The sequence below is a fragment of the Erpetoichthys calabaricus genome, chromosome 9 (assembly GCF_900747795.2).
Source record: "Erpetoichthys calabaricus chromosome 9, fErpCal1.3, whole genome shotgun sequence".
NCBI classification, from domain to species: Eukaryota; Metazoa; Chordata; class Cladistia; order Polypteriformes; family Polypteridae; genus Erpetoichthys; species Erpetoichthys calabaricus.
The window spans coordinates 179,579,425-179,593,696 of record NC_041402.2 but is presented as its reverse complement, the minus strand read 5'-3'; the positions used below and the strand labels follow the sequence as shown (position 1 = coordinate 179,593,696).

The window sequence follows — 14,272 nt, the reverse complement described above, 5'->3', positions numbered from 1 at the left end:
CAGTGATGTCTTTTAACACACACACTTAGATTTCCTTTAGCTGCACTCTCTGGTAAGAACAATGACACCTGGATGTTCACCATGCAGGGTCAATCCAGCTTACCTTACACATATTTCACATATTCTTACAGCTCATCTCAGTCATTTGCTGGTATGGGGCTGTAGGCATAGAAGGTAAAGTGACTCTAGTGGCTTGGCGGTCAAATGCAATCAATCAGCAGGCAGCTGCCAAGCCGATACGCAGCACTAATGCAGATCAGAGGCAGGCTGCCGCCATGCCACGTGAAGGCTGCTGCTTTCGCCTGCACCTGCAGAGCTGTGCTCAGGCATTAACAAGCAGCATTCATCTGGAAGCCAGCTGACAGCTCAAGGCCGTGACGGCAGCGTGAAGTGGAGCAGTTGACTCTGCCAGCAGCCTGCAGTGAAAGTCATCAACACTAGCAGCAAATGCAACAGACTTGTTTTCTTATTACATATATATATATATATATATATATATATATATATAAATAAATGAGAGCACCCAAAAACAGCAAGAAAGAAAAAAAAAAAACACTCGAATGCTTTGTTATAGACTGGAACCATACAATAAATGACACTCTGAACCTCTAGTGAAGCTCTAACAGCTACACTTTGAAAATATCCATCCAATCTCACCATAATATAGGTGGAGCATTCCAGAATGTAAACCTGCAGCCTGATATGATCTTGTAGGTGTCGCCTTAAGATTCTAATCTTGACTTTCCTCACTGGGTTGTCGCTCTCTCTTTTTCTCTCTAGCAGTCCAACCTCATACCCAAAGTGTTGACTCTCTGTAGTCATAAAAGATCCCTGGGTAGCCTTCATAACGAGAAGGGTGTTTCCAGATATCCAGGTTAAATTGCCCTCCATGTCCTAGTCATTCTGGCCCCCTAATCATCCCCCGTCTCCAACTGTCTCTCTCTCACCCACCACTTCCCAACCTAATAGCTAATGTGTGATGAGCATACGGACACAAAAATGTCTGCTGTCGCATCATCCAGGTGGGTGCTTCACATTAGTGGTGGTTGAAGTGATTCCCCACTCACTATGTAAAGCACTTTGAGTAGTGAGAAAAGTGCTATATAAAATGTAAAGATTTATTATTAATTATTATTATTATTATCCCTGCCAAAGGAAATCTGACAATCTGTTGATTCTTTCAGATCTCATTCCATTATGCTGGTCAACTTTCAGCCTGATCCCATGAGCTCTCTATCATTCTGCAGCTCTACCTTCTGTGGTTTAATTAAACATTCCAGATCTGATGTTAGGAATACCTTCTGCAACCTGATTCTACCAGGCCTTATCTTATTCATGTTAAAAAGTCCGAATTTGTAGAATCACCTGATGGATCTGCTTTAGAACCTGCCAAATCCACCCTACCTGCTGCTCAGGAGATTAATGGACATACTGTAAATATCGAGCCATCTACTACTTTTAGTCGAACTGGATTAAAGGCCAGAAGTCTACAAGACCATCATCATCAAGTTGTTCCATGTGAAGCCTGAATACCATGAGGACTCATTGAGGTCATTTATGTTAGGTAGAAGACTAGAGGGGGCTGGGTGGTCTTGTGGACTCAGAACCCCTGCGGATTTTGTTTTCTTTCTCTAGCTGTCTGGAGTTTTTTTTTTTTTTGTTTGTTTTTTCGGTTCTTCCTTTGGCCATTGGACCTTACTTTTACTCTATGTTAATTAGTATTGCCCAATTTTATTTTGTCTTTTTTCATCTTGTAAAACACTTTGAGCTACATCATCTGTATGAAAATGTGCTATAGAAATAAATATCTTTGTTGTTGAACTACCCCTTAAATCCATCCATTTCCAAGGCTGGTTATCCTGCACGGGATTGTGGGGAAGCTGAAGCCTACCTATCCCAGCAAGCATCAGGCACAAGGCAGCTACAAGGAAGCCAGCCCCATCAGTCAGTGTGAAACCAAGAAGCATTCTGATACCTAGCAGTATCAGATTCCATTCAGCATGCTGACAGAAGCTTAGATTCTGTAGCCCCAGGAAGCACACACAATATGTCAATATAATCCACTTGCTCTGCCTCCAGCCGGCCATAATGACTGAGAAGCAACAAACAGTAAGCGACACGACAATCGAGATCATGGCACATTCAGTATGAAACTTGTCGAGCACTATATTTATACACAGTGATCTCCAAAATGTTTGGGACAAAGACACACTTCTCCTTGATTTGCCCTTCTGCTCCACACTTATTACAAATTACAAATTAAACAATTCAGATGTGATTAAAGTGTATATTGTAGACTTTCATCTAGGGGTATTTGCATACATATTTTGGTCACACCACATAGAAATGACAACTTGACATCAGCAGGTGAAGAGGATCTTTTCAGGAGATGTCCTGCCAAGCCTTTAACATAGCCATCTTCAGCTCCTGCTTGTACAGGGGGCTTGTCCCCTTAAGTTCGCTCTTCAATATATGGAAGGCATGCTCGAGTGGATTTAAACTGAGAAATTGGCATAACCGTTCCAGGATTTCATTTTTTAGCTTTGATAGACTCCTGTGTTGCCTTCGCAACACGTTTGTGATCATTATCTTATTGTACAAAATAATGTCGTCCAAAGCGTTTGGAGGCATTTGCTGGATCTTGAGCAGATAAGATGTTTCTACACACCTTAGATATTTCTGTGTCTATTGTTCCATTATGAAACACACATATACATATAAATCCTTAGTTATGTTCAATTGCTTCTTAATGGTCAGTCCTACTGCTCTTTCAAAAGCTTTCAATAGTACTTAGGGTGTTCTACCGAGTTAGCCATCTTGAATGTAATGAGAAGTCAAGCAAAATGACACCTTTTATTGGCTATTGACTTTCAATCCATTTTTAGCCCAGCCACTGACTGATGACCTCCCTGGCACCAATTGTCCAACAAACTATGGAAGATCTCCCCAAAGTGATCTTCACAGCTGGCGCCGACTCCTGTTGAAACAGGCCTCTTATCCACAGGCTCAAAAGCAAAGATTAGCAGGAAGCGACGTAGCTACAAGTGGCAGCTCCTCCCAGGCCAACAAGTCAGATGGAAATGCTGGAAGCCAATGCTGCAGAGTGGAGGATTGAGACCCACCAAGGCCACAGTTCACTGAACTGAGATGGGACAATACAACACGATGGGTCAATGAAGTTCAAGTTTGGCTCCCATGTCTCACGCCCCAGCTGTGTAATTAAACCCTACCATGCAGCTTTTCAATTTTCCACTCCCTCAGGCAGTCACCGATACCATCAGTACGTCTATGGACAGCCTAATCTACCAGTTACAGTGGAATTAATGAGCTGTTGTAGCGGGAAGGGGCCTACCAGCAGATCTAGCCGACCTCACTCCCGGAGAAGCAGTGCCCTCTGTGACTTGATTCTCAGTGCCAGAGTGGCGGGATCACTTGGTTTTCTCTACCGTTTCCAAAAATACATGTCTCAGCTGCCAAAGGCCACCGCAGAGATATTTTTAAATTTACAACATACCAATTATTTTGGGATGGAAAGGAATTTTTTTTTTTCTTTTTTAAACTAAGGAAGAAAGAAGGACCTCCAACCGCAGCTCTAAATTAACTCTGCAACCAGATGGTATCTCAATGTACCACCAAGACCCTGGAAAAGGTCATTTTCATCCCTCTTTGTGATATTAAGGAGAATAAACAAAAGACGACATATTTCTTGTGGGCTTTAAGCCAGAAGGAATTGCAGAGGCTCATCGGTTCGGTGACGCGTTCAGGTTTCCCTTTATAAACTCTGATGACGCGAGTCCCCCGCCTCCATTCTCAGAACAACTGGTTATGGGGGGGGGGGGGGGGGTTGTTGGTTCACTAGGCAGATATAGCCATTCATACAGTAGAATGAAAGCCCAGAGCTACTGTTCCTACTAAAACACAAAACGCGCTCTCTGTCTCTTCCTCTCCTTTTCTCTTTGCCAAGATTTTCAGCATAACCTACTTAAACTGGGCACATGCCCAGCCACCCTGCCACAGCTAGCCTTTGCTTTTTACACCCTCAACCTGCCGACACTTATTTATATAATGGGAAGTTTTTGTTTTTTTTTCCCTTAATCAAAACAGAGTACAGAATCTAATTTGCTGACGATAAACAAACAGTCCCCACCTTGTGAAAATCCTGATAAAAGCAAAGGGCTAGTCTACAAAATAGGAAGGAAATCTGACCCATAGGCGGAAATGGTGTGGTCAAATCAAATCTACAAGTCCATAATCAAGGTGGGTATAAACTCTTAAAGGCAAAAGTTCAAAGACACACTCCAAAAGCCATAAAATGTCCAGCGAGTTCCCTGTCAAATGTAGCAAAAAAATTACATTTGATTTCCCTAGTATTTGATAAGACATTATTTAAGAGAGAACAGTAACAGCTCAAGGCAAACATTTGGAAAAATCCGAAAGAAAATCAACAGAGCAATGGACAGATTGACCGACCTCCCCACAGCTGAGCAAATAAGCATAGGCACCAATGCTCAGACCTACAGTCTCCAAGAAAACCCAAGAATGCCAGCTATGCACAGTACAAAAGTAGACAAAGAGGGGCGATGGAATAAAAAGGCAGACTGCCTTTCACCTTGGAATGCCTGCGATGCCAACATTCACCTGTCTGTTCATTGAGGGAAGTCTGGGGCTGATGACCATGAGACAAATACCAAAAGCCCAACTGCACAAAGTCAAGTACAAGCAGCACTTCCCTCCCCATAAACAAAACCGGTCTAAAACCACTGCATTATACGAGCACCAGGCTCTCATGTGATCAGCACAGACAGGAAAACTGGGAGTGGATTGCAAAGCACTGATTCCAACTAAACCCCCCCCCCCCCCCCCCCCCCACCACCCCACCCCCCGTTCTGAACAGCAAGCTTAATATCCACGTGGATCCCAGAGCCGATTAGCACGCCTTACATCACGGGGGACAGATGTTGAAGATAAAAATAGATTGTGAACAAAAGTAGTGCAGAGCCACGAAAATGGCGGCCCACCTATCTAAAGGGGGACAGGCACCCCGCAAAGCTTACCCTTCAGCCAACCCAATATTGGCCTATGTACAAACTTGACATAGTCACCAGGACAACTTCCACCATACCACTCAAGAGTCGGCCGAGTCTGCACAGAATGTGCCAGAGGATCGATTTCATGATGGATCTGAAAATCAGACTGACTAACCCATCAGACAATTGCTCGACAGTGCTCGGAAGAAACGCCACCACTGGTATACCTGCCTACAAGACATACTTCTGAAACCCCAAATTTCTCCATCTCAATAATAAAAGGGTGAAAGAGAACAAAAATTGCAAGTAGACATGTTCAATAAAGGTCATCAAAATGGTCTACATGGCAAAGAACGTGAACCTATGGTGCCAGGAAAAGCGTGGGTGGCTGGGCCTGTGCAGGTCATGCAATGCTCTGTTTCGGCACTGTGAAAAGAAGAAAAAAAAAAAAAAAACTGCAGCACGCTAAATCAATATTTCTGTCACAAGTCCCACAAGAACTTTAAGCAAGTCTCAGACAAGCCTGAGCAACTTGGGGGCTTCCTTCTGGAATAACTTGCCAAAAATGACACCAACTTGTTAGAGACAGCTTTGCACAGACCTGTCATATCAACACAGCTGTAATTCTGAAGGCAATCGCACGGCACCTCAAGGAGGGCCCCAGAGTTAAAAAAGCTCTGTGTTTAAATCTGAAGGCATCTCCTCTTAGTTACATTACCTTCAAATAATGTCTCTCTGATTTAGGAACACACAGGATGAGTCCACTCAAAAACCACACACTGAACTGCAAGTTCAAAAGCAATTTACTTCTAGAAGCTTTTTTTTTTTAAACAAGCTTGATAATAGTATATACCCAGAATAAAAGCATAATGCACCTGCTAGAGTTTCTTTAGTGTATCTCATTGACACAATCGCTACCCAAATGTATGGAATGAAAGTCACCACAAGCAGTTGTCACCAGCAACTGAGTTAGGCACAAGCAGGAGGCCTTGACAGTTTTACAACCTTTGACCTAGTGACACAGCAATGTTACGGGTCACTTAAACACCACTGAATCAATAAAAGGCCTCAACCTTCCCAACTCTACATTTTTTCCCCCATTGCAAAAGAAAGGCCAATTCTTAAATATTCAAAGCACTGCATAACAGTTTTTTTCTATTTTTTTTTTTTTTTTTTTAAATTTTCAAACACTTATTCCTGTATATTCAGAATTGGACTTGTACTAGTTTCCTATTGTCACCCAAGAGAAAATATGGTGTATCGCTCAGGAGCTTGACTGTTTGTTGCCCCTAAGCACCAGGAGGTGCACCGGTTTCCAATTTCCAAACCTTTTATACTGTATTGGTTTCATTTTACTAACAATCAGAAGATGTACTGCCTTTCTGTTGCTTATCAAAAGGTTCTGAACTAGTTTCCAGTTACTATGCTGGGAAACCTGGTTTTGCTCTCACAGTCCCAAAGATGTGCATACTAAAAAGGTATGCTGGGTGGTTAACAAGCTATTCAAAATGAACCCCGGGTGAGGCTCTATACATATGACATCCCTGCAATGAAGTGGCGTTTTGTCCGGGTTTGGTTTATGCCCTTGTACTGAACACGGTCAGGTCAGGTTCTGGTCCCCACATCCATGACCTGGAGCACTGCTATCCAATTGTTAAACCCATGGATGTTTCCTGTTACTATCTACAAGAAGCTGTAATGATATTGCTGGTCTCAAGGTGGTAAGCACCAAGGGGTGCAGTGATTTATGTCTTCTAAACCGTGAACAAAATGCCGATTTCCCAATTACTAAGCCCTTAGACGTGTGCTGGTAACTAGTCTCTACAAACTGCACTAGTTTCACATTTCGACTAACAAAAGCTGTCGTTGTTTCCGATTGTGGAAACAGAACAATGATGATTTTTTTGGCTGGTGATCACCATTAATCACTGGTGGAATGTTTAACTGATTTCTTCCACGCCCCTCCCCCTTTACCAGTCAGTGTCCTGCTTTTCAATGCGTAAACATTCTCTAATGGCCCCGGCTATTCTTCCTCTTCCTCCATTGTTATACAGCCATTAAATGCTAAAAGTCTTTTGTGCTGGGGGTGGGCATCCGCCAGAGCTTTGCCTAATTTTACTGCTGGAATTACTGAAGGAGGAGGAGAGAAAGGGGGGCCTTGCTCGCCAATGTCGCCCCATAATGGCGAGGTACATTTGGGCACGCAATCAGGTGAAACTTTTCAATTATTAACAAGCAAGTGGATAATTAACTTTTCAATGGAGCCTCGGCCACACGTGACTGGGCAGCTCCACGCCTGCAGAACACAAATGCGACAGGGTGCAGGGGGTCGAGATGTCGGGGTGGGGTGGGCACCCGAAAGCCCATCAAAATCGGCAATCAAAGGGGTTCAGAGTCTAGCTATCAATGCTGCCTTATTTCTTTCATCACAATACCCTCTCTACGGTTTTGTTCAGCTGCCAAATGTGACGCCTTTCATTTGTTCTTTGCGGCGGGCGTATTGTTACCGCAGAAGAGTCTGCTGCCAAAATGAAACACGCAGGAACGCAGCTGTCTCACCGCTAAAGCTCAGCAGCGTCCGCTAACGGATATCAAAGCGAGCCGCTATTTAACGGGAGGAGGTGGGGGAGACATCTGCAGCGAGACGAGACACGACGACGACAACGCTGGGGACGCAAAAGACAAGCCCTCACCCAGTAAACAAGACTTACCTCAATGTAGCCCGCCAGGCCTGGGACAGCGACCGCCAGGATGAGGACGGACAGCACTGGGACGGTTCCCATGCTGCTGGAGAGCAGCCAAACAAAATCCTATAAGTCAAACGGAGCAGCAGAGAAACTCAGATTCAACGCCACAACAAACACTTTCCTTCCTCGGTGTCTGCGCGTCTGGCTGCTGCTGTGCTGCGACGTTAGATTCAGCTGCTCAGCCCCACCCATTGATGCTATTGGGCACGCCCTTTTCAACATGTCTACCCAATCACGAGAAAAAACGCCACTCAATGACCCGCCTATTTAGAGAGGTGCCTGCCCCGCTCATGTTAATTCTCCTTCCCACTCATCCACCTTTCTCAAGTGCACCAAAGAAGCTCCGCCCCACTCATTTTAAGCCTGCCCATTCACAGCCAAGCCTCTCCCCTTTAGCGGCGGTCAGCAATGAAAGTCAAGATTATTGATGATCTCGCCAAACGGATAGATGGAAAGGTACGCCAGTCATGAGGGTGGGGTTCCGCGCCCATGGGTGACGGACGCTGAGACGACAAGATGACTGTTGAAACTCACACAATAGCTATGTTTAGTGAGCGCTGCGTACGCTGGTCTGCTGTGATTTAGTGCGACTTTATTACAACACATCCTGGTATATGTGGAGCAGACTGGTACTGATTTTTAATCATTCAAAGCATCTTGTCTTGGCTGGATTTTTGTTAGAGATGCCAAGGTTTATGGCATCTTTCATTCTCTATCCACGGCCCCACCCCCCAAAAATACAGTATAACGTATTTGCAAGTGAAAACACTGCCAAAGAAATTAGTCAACTTTATTACTATCCTTGATTACACTTCCATTTACATTTATTATCTTGGCTGACGCCTTTATCCAAGGGGACTTACAACCAGTGCTAGGTTATTAGTACACCAACCAACTGTTCAATTGATAATGTGGCTAGGATAAACCCCATCCTTATGATCTGTACCCTGGGTGAATGCCTAAATCATCTTAATGGTGGTGCCAGCCCTGCTTACAACATTTATAAAACAAATGGTTATACTGTATTTCTTTTTGGTTTTCCAGTTGGAGCACAGGCAGGTCAAGTGACTTGCTCATGGTCACACAAAGTCAGTAGTGGAATTTGAACCCACAACCTCAGGGTCTTAAATCCAAGACCTTAACCTTTACATCACACTGCCTATTTCCAGAGCACCCTAGATAGTGTAGACTGGAATACCAAAATGACACATTCTGAATGGATATTCCACTGGTCAGTAAACCCCTAAGATAATCATTCCAACATTGATACTTTTAAGGCATAAAACGTTTCTTTTCTTATTTAAGTGGGTACAGGATTCTGTACAGTTGAAGACATGGTTGACAGGGTGAAAATGTATGACAACTAGGTCAATCAATTAATCAATTGATCTTTATTTGACATAGTTTCTAACACAGCACACTCTATTACAAGATGCTCTCAAAACACACAATAATTCTCCCTCCTCAGATTCCTGTTGAAGATGTCACCCTTTCATCATCCGTCACCGTCATGAATCTCTGCATGTCTCTGGACTCCTCATTATTCATTGAATATATTTCTTTAGTGACCCAACCATGTCCAGCATGTCCATGTCAAGCAGAAAGAAATCTTCATAATATTCTGAGGATCTGACCTTTCCTCACTAATAATGCCACACAACTCCACACTTGTTCTTTCTTGGCTGGACTATTGCAGCTCTCTTCTGGTGGGTCTTCCTCTGACCTCTTCATCTCCTCCAGAATGCAGTTGTTCGTCTGATATTCTCTGGTCCTTGTTTCACTCCTACAGACTTGTCTGCTTCAGTCTATCCACTGGCTTCCTGTTGCTGCAAGAATACAGTTCAAAACTCTTGTCTTGACTTAGGCTTCTGTGAATTATTCTGCTTCTCAGTACCTCCAGTCTTTGGTCTCTGCATATGCCCTTCCAAGAAGTCTCCATTCCATTTCTGTCTGTCTGCTGGCTGTCCCTCCTCTTGCCAGACATGCCAGGACTGGACAATACTTCTCCGTTCTTGCTCCAAAGTATTGGATGATCTCCCTTTGACTATTTAAAATGCTCTTAATTTACTCATATTAAGAGTTCTTTTGAGAATGCGCATTTTTATTAAATGTTTTAGAACTGCCTAATATCTTTTCTAAGGGATGGCTGATGTTGAACTGACAGAAGTTTAGGACACTGATATCCAGTGTCTTAGTCCAGCTGCAGGTGTAATTAATCTAGTAGTAGTGATGGTGGTGCGACTCCTACACCTTCTAATCACTGTTGTATGTATTATAACTTGCTTTGTAAGTCTCCTTGGATAAAGGTGTCTGCTAAATGAATACATAATAATAAATATTTCTGTAATGTTTGGGAACCGGGCTCCAGGTTAGGGCAAATACATTCCTAAGTCTGTGATTGTGTGAAGTCTAACTGATGTCAATGCAGTTTGCTTGGGTTGCCTCAGCATATGAGTGGCTATATGAAATTTAGGTGTAAGCTTTCCAGAGCTTCTCAGGGCTGTGCAGCAAATCCTGGCTCTTATATTCTGATGTGTCTTTGTATTTAAAGAAACTAGGAGGCTTCGCCCCCTGCTCGCTTCGCTCATCAGCCCCCCGGCCTGTGTTATGCGCCAGCAACTTGGCGTCTCTGCCCCTCGCGTACGTGGATTTCACTTTCACCAAGCAACAAATCTTTGAATTCTCACGTATACACCTCTTCATTGGGAAGAAACACTACTTTTCCCTGATGGCAACACGAATGAGACGATCTACAAGTCTATGACGTAAAGTTTAAATCAGAGCAATATATTCAATCTCTTTTCACCGTTCCATTATTTCATCGAGTAATAATTTCCTTTTCTTTGCGCTAATGGGATCTTTACTATAATTTTTTTGAGACTTTCGAATTTTCGTACTTTCATTATCTCTGACCTGCTCTTCAGGTGTATCGCGCCAACATTTTTGAATTCTTTACAACATTCTACTTTGTCATCTACTCTTTGTCTTTTATTTCCGGCCCCGGGCATGGTTAAATCTCTTGGCACAAAGTCTTGTCTCGCGGGACGTGAAAGTATCTCTCTGAAAAAGTCATGTCTCATCCCAGGCTCAAAAGTCTTGTATCCTCCCAGGATTTTTTTATCATAATAGAGAGATAACTGAATATATAATAACATGGAAACAACCAAAACAACAACGCAGATGCTGCGCTGGATGCTACCTACACTAGACAGATCCATAGACACACTGTTTCTTAATAGTATGCCCATTGGGCATGGAGGCCATGGATTTTCATGGCAGGTGGAAGGCACTCAACTCTCAACAGCTCCACATGAGATGAACAAGTACTAGAAACACCATTTAGGAAATAAACCGAGACCAACAAAAGGGTTAGAAAGTTTAAGGTGTTAGATCAATGGGGATAGTGAAAACATTAAATTTTGTGAAGAATATGGGAAGACCTGAATATGATTCTAACAAATAATAATCTGATCAAATGGAGAAAGATATCCATTGGAGTAACAGAAGGAACTCCTGATTCTCTGATTCTCTGTGCAAGAAAGGACAGAGCCGCCTGTACTTCCTTAGAAGACTGGCATCCTTCAACATCTGCAGTAAGATGCTGCAGATGTTCTATCAGATGGTTGTGGCGAGTGCCCTCTTCTACGCAGTGGTGTGCTGGAGAGGCAGCATTAAGAAGAAGGATGCCTCACGCCTGGACAAACTGGTGAGGAAGGCAGGCTCTATTGTTGGCATAGAGCTAGACGGTTTGACATCCGTAGCAGAGCAACGGGCACTCAGCAGGCTCCTATCAATTATGGAGAATCCACTACATCCATTAAACAGTGTCATCTCCAGACAGAGGAGCAGTTTCAGCGACAGACTGCTGTCACTGTCCTGCTCCACTGACAGACTGAGAAGATCATTCCTCCCCCAAACTATGTGACTCTTCAATTCCACCAGAGGGGGTAAACGTTGAACATTATTCAAGTTATTGTCTGTTTTTTACCTGCATTTTTTATTACTCTTTAATTTAATATTTTTTGCTGCTGGAGTATGTGAATTTCCCCCTGGGATTAATAAAGTATCTATCTATCTATCTATCTATCTATCTATCTATCTATCTATCTATCTATCTAACAGAATAAGCCAGAGAAAAGAAGAAAAAGAAATGGAACAAGAAATTAACAGTCAGGCGCATTATGGACAAACCCCGTTGAAGGTGGACAAGCTGTAATAGGACAAGTGCTGGATTGTTTTCCCCCTTGTTTTCCTATTTATGGTAGCTGTGCCTTGTCTGGCTGATCAGTGTTTATTCTGGGCAGTGCCATGTATGCCTGGATTTTTTCTTTTTCCATCTTGTATGTCATTATGTGTGCCTCTGCCTATCAGTTTGGAAGCATTCCTGTAGTTTCTCTAGAGCAGGGGGTTCTCAAAGTCAGTCCTGGGGGCCCACTTCAGGTTTTTGTTTCAATCAGATTTATAATCAGCGACAACAACTGATAACACAGATCTCATTTAAGTAGCTGGTATTTGTTTTCTCTTCTTTTATTCTACATTCAGAAAAGCACAGCAGTATGATTTTTACATTTATAAGTCATGTAGAAGTAAGTCTGCTTTTCCTATAGATTTAAATGCTTAATTTTCTTTTGTTGATTTCATTATATTTTGCCCCCTCTCCATTCTGTTTGCTCCCTTCATTGTACCTTAATAATGACAATTAAAAATGAGCAGAGCAGACACACCCAGGCAAACAACACTGAATCATGAAAGGCGGCAACTATTTTAGCGTCAGACTCACTAATTAGTAAATAATTGATTAATTACACAATTAGAACACCTGGAAAGCAGAATGAAAATAAAGGTGAAAATATTGTTAAAAAGTAAAATAAAATACATTATTCCCATATACCTGCTTAGTACATTTTAATATTTTTTGTTTTATACCAAACTTAGTTTTCTCTGCGGTGGGTTGGCACCTGGGCGGCATGGTGGCGCAGTGGTAGCGCTGCTGCCTCGCAGTTTGGAGACCGGGGTTCGCTTCCCTGGTCCTCCCTGCGTGGAGTTTGCATGTTCTCCCCGTGTCTGCGTGGGTTTCCTCCGGGCGCTCCGGTTTCCTCCCACGGTCCAAAGACATGCAGGTTAGGTGGATTGGCGATTCTAAATTGGGCTTGGTGTGTGGGTGTGTTTGTGTGTGTCCTGCGGTGGGTTGGCACCCTGCCCAGGATTGGTTCCTGCCTTGTGCCCTGTGTTGGCTGGGATTGGCTCCAGCAGACCCCCGTGACCCTGTGTTCGGATTCAGCGGGTTGGATAATGGATGGATGGATGGATAGTTAACATAAAAAAAAAGAGTAAGGTCCGATGGCCAGGGGGGACAGAAAAAACAAAAAAAAAATACTCCAGATGGCTGGAGAAAAAAATTAAATCTGCAGGGGTTCCAGGCCACGAGACCGCCCAGTCCCCTCTGGGCATTCTACCTAACATAAATTAAATAGTCCTCTTTGTAATTAGGGTTCTCATGGAAGGACTTGATGATGATGGTCATGCAGACTTCTGGCTTTTAATCCATCACTGTTGGAACATCACGGTGCTTTGAGTAGAAAGGACACCGGAAAAGGAAACAGAAGCGAGAGTAGGGGTTTTTAGAGCCCATCTCTAGAGGATGGGCTGCTGCTAAGCTGGTTGAATCCCAATTCAACCTCCACTAAAATGGAGATGTGCACATCAGTTGTGGTACAGGCTGGGAAAAAATAAAAGTGCACTTGGAAAATTAAGTAGTTACAAATGTTGATCCTCCCAGTGGAAGGAATGCTGTGTGATGTCCATCTACAACATGTTAATCTGACTTCCTCTAAAGCAGAGGTCTCAAACTCCAGTCCTGGAGGGTTGCAGTGGTTGTAGGTTTTCATTCTAACCATATTCTTAATTGAACAGTTTTTGCTGCTAATTAACTCCTTTTCCTTTTATTTTAATTGACTTGTTTTTTAAAATTTGTTCCCCTGATTGTTCCTGTGGATTGCTTCATTTCTTTCCTTAAATGGAAACCAGACAGAAATGAAATGTGAAGTGAGTGAGCCAACAGAAGACCAGCTAAATCAGGGCCTTCAACTCCAACCAGTTGCTTAATTAGGCTCTGAGTCTTGTCGTTAATTAAATCCCGTGGCTTGTCGCTGCTCTCATTGTGTAATAGCAGACATTTCTGACATTGTTGATTTTCTCTTGTCTAAGAGCACCGGTCAAATGTTTATGGGACCTGCGCAGATCAACATTCCTGAGACCTTCATCTTTCTTTATTTTCGGATATTGTGTGATGGACACAGTTTGCTGGTCAGGTTTTCTATCTCATTATTGTTTGGCTGCTAATTAAGGAAAAAGAAACAATTGAGGGGTCTGGGTCTTCAAGAGCAGGTCAATTAAAATTAATTCAAAAGAAGTTAATTAGCAGAAAAACAGGTCACTAATTAAAAAAAGGGTTAGAATGAAAACCTGCACCGCTCCCTGCGGCCCTCCAGGGCTGGA

At 43.1% G+C, this 14,272-nt stretch overlaps 1 protein-coding gene across 6 annotated transcripts in view; it reads right to left on the bottom strand.

The window, feature by feature from the left end:
* The window catches only part of aplp2 (amyloid beta (A4) precursor-like protein 2), a 59,443-nt gene extending 51,506 nt beyond the window's left edge, over positions 1 to 7,937 (bottom strand). For 5 of the 6 annotated variants that reach the window (XM_028808462.1, XM_028808465.2, XM_028808467.1 and 2 more), the window contains exon 1: positions 7,739 to 7,937. In XM_028808462.1, coding sequence (XP_028664295.1) covers positions 7,739 to 7,810 — 72 coding nt within the window. In that variant the 5' untranslated portion in view covers positions 7,811 to 7,937. The remainder of the gene's footprint in view (positions 1 to 7,738) is intronic. The other variant, XM_028808464.2, reaches the window with a different exon arrangement.
* Positions 7,938 to 14,272: the final 6,335 nt, after the last annotated feature.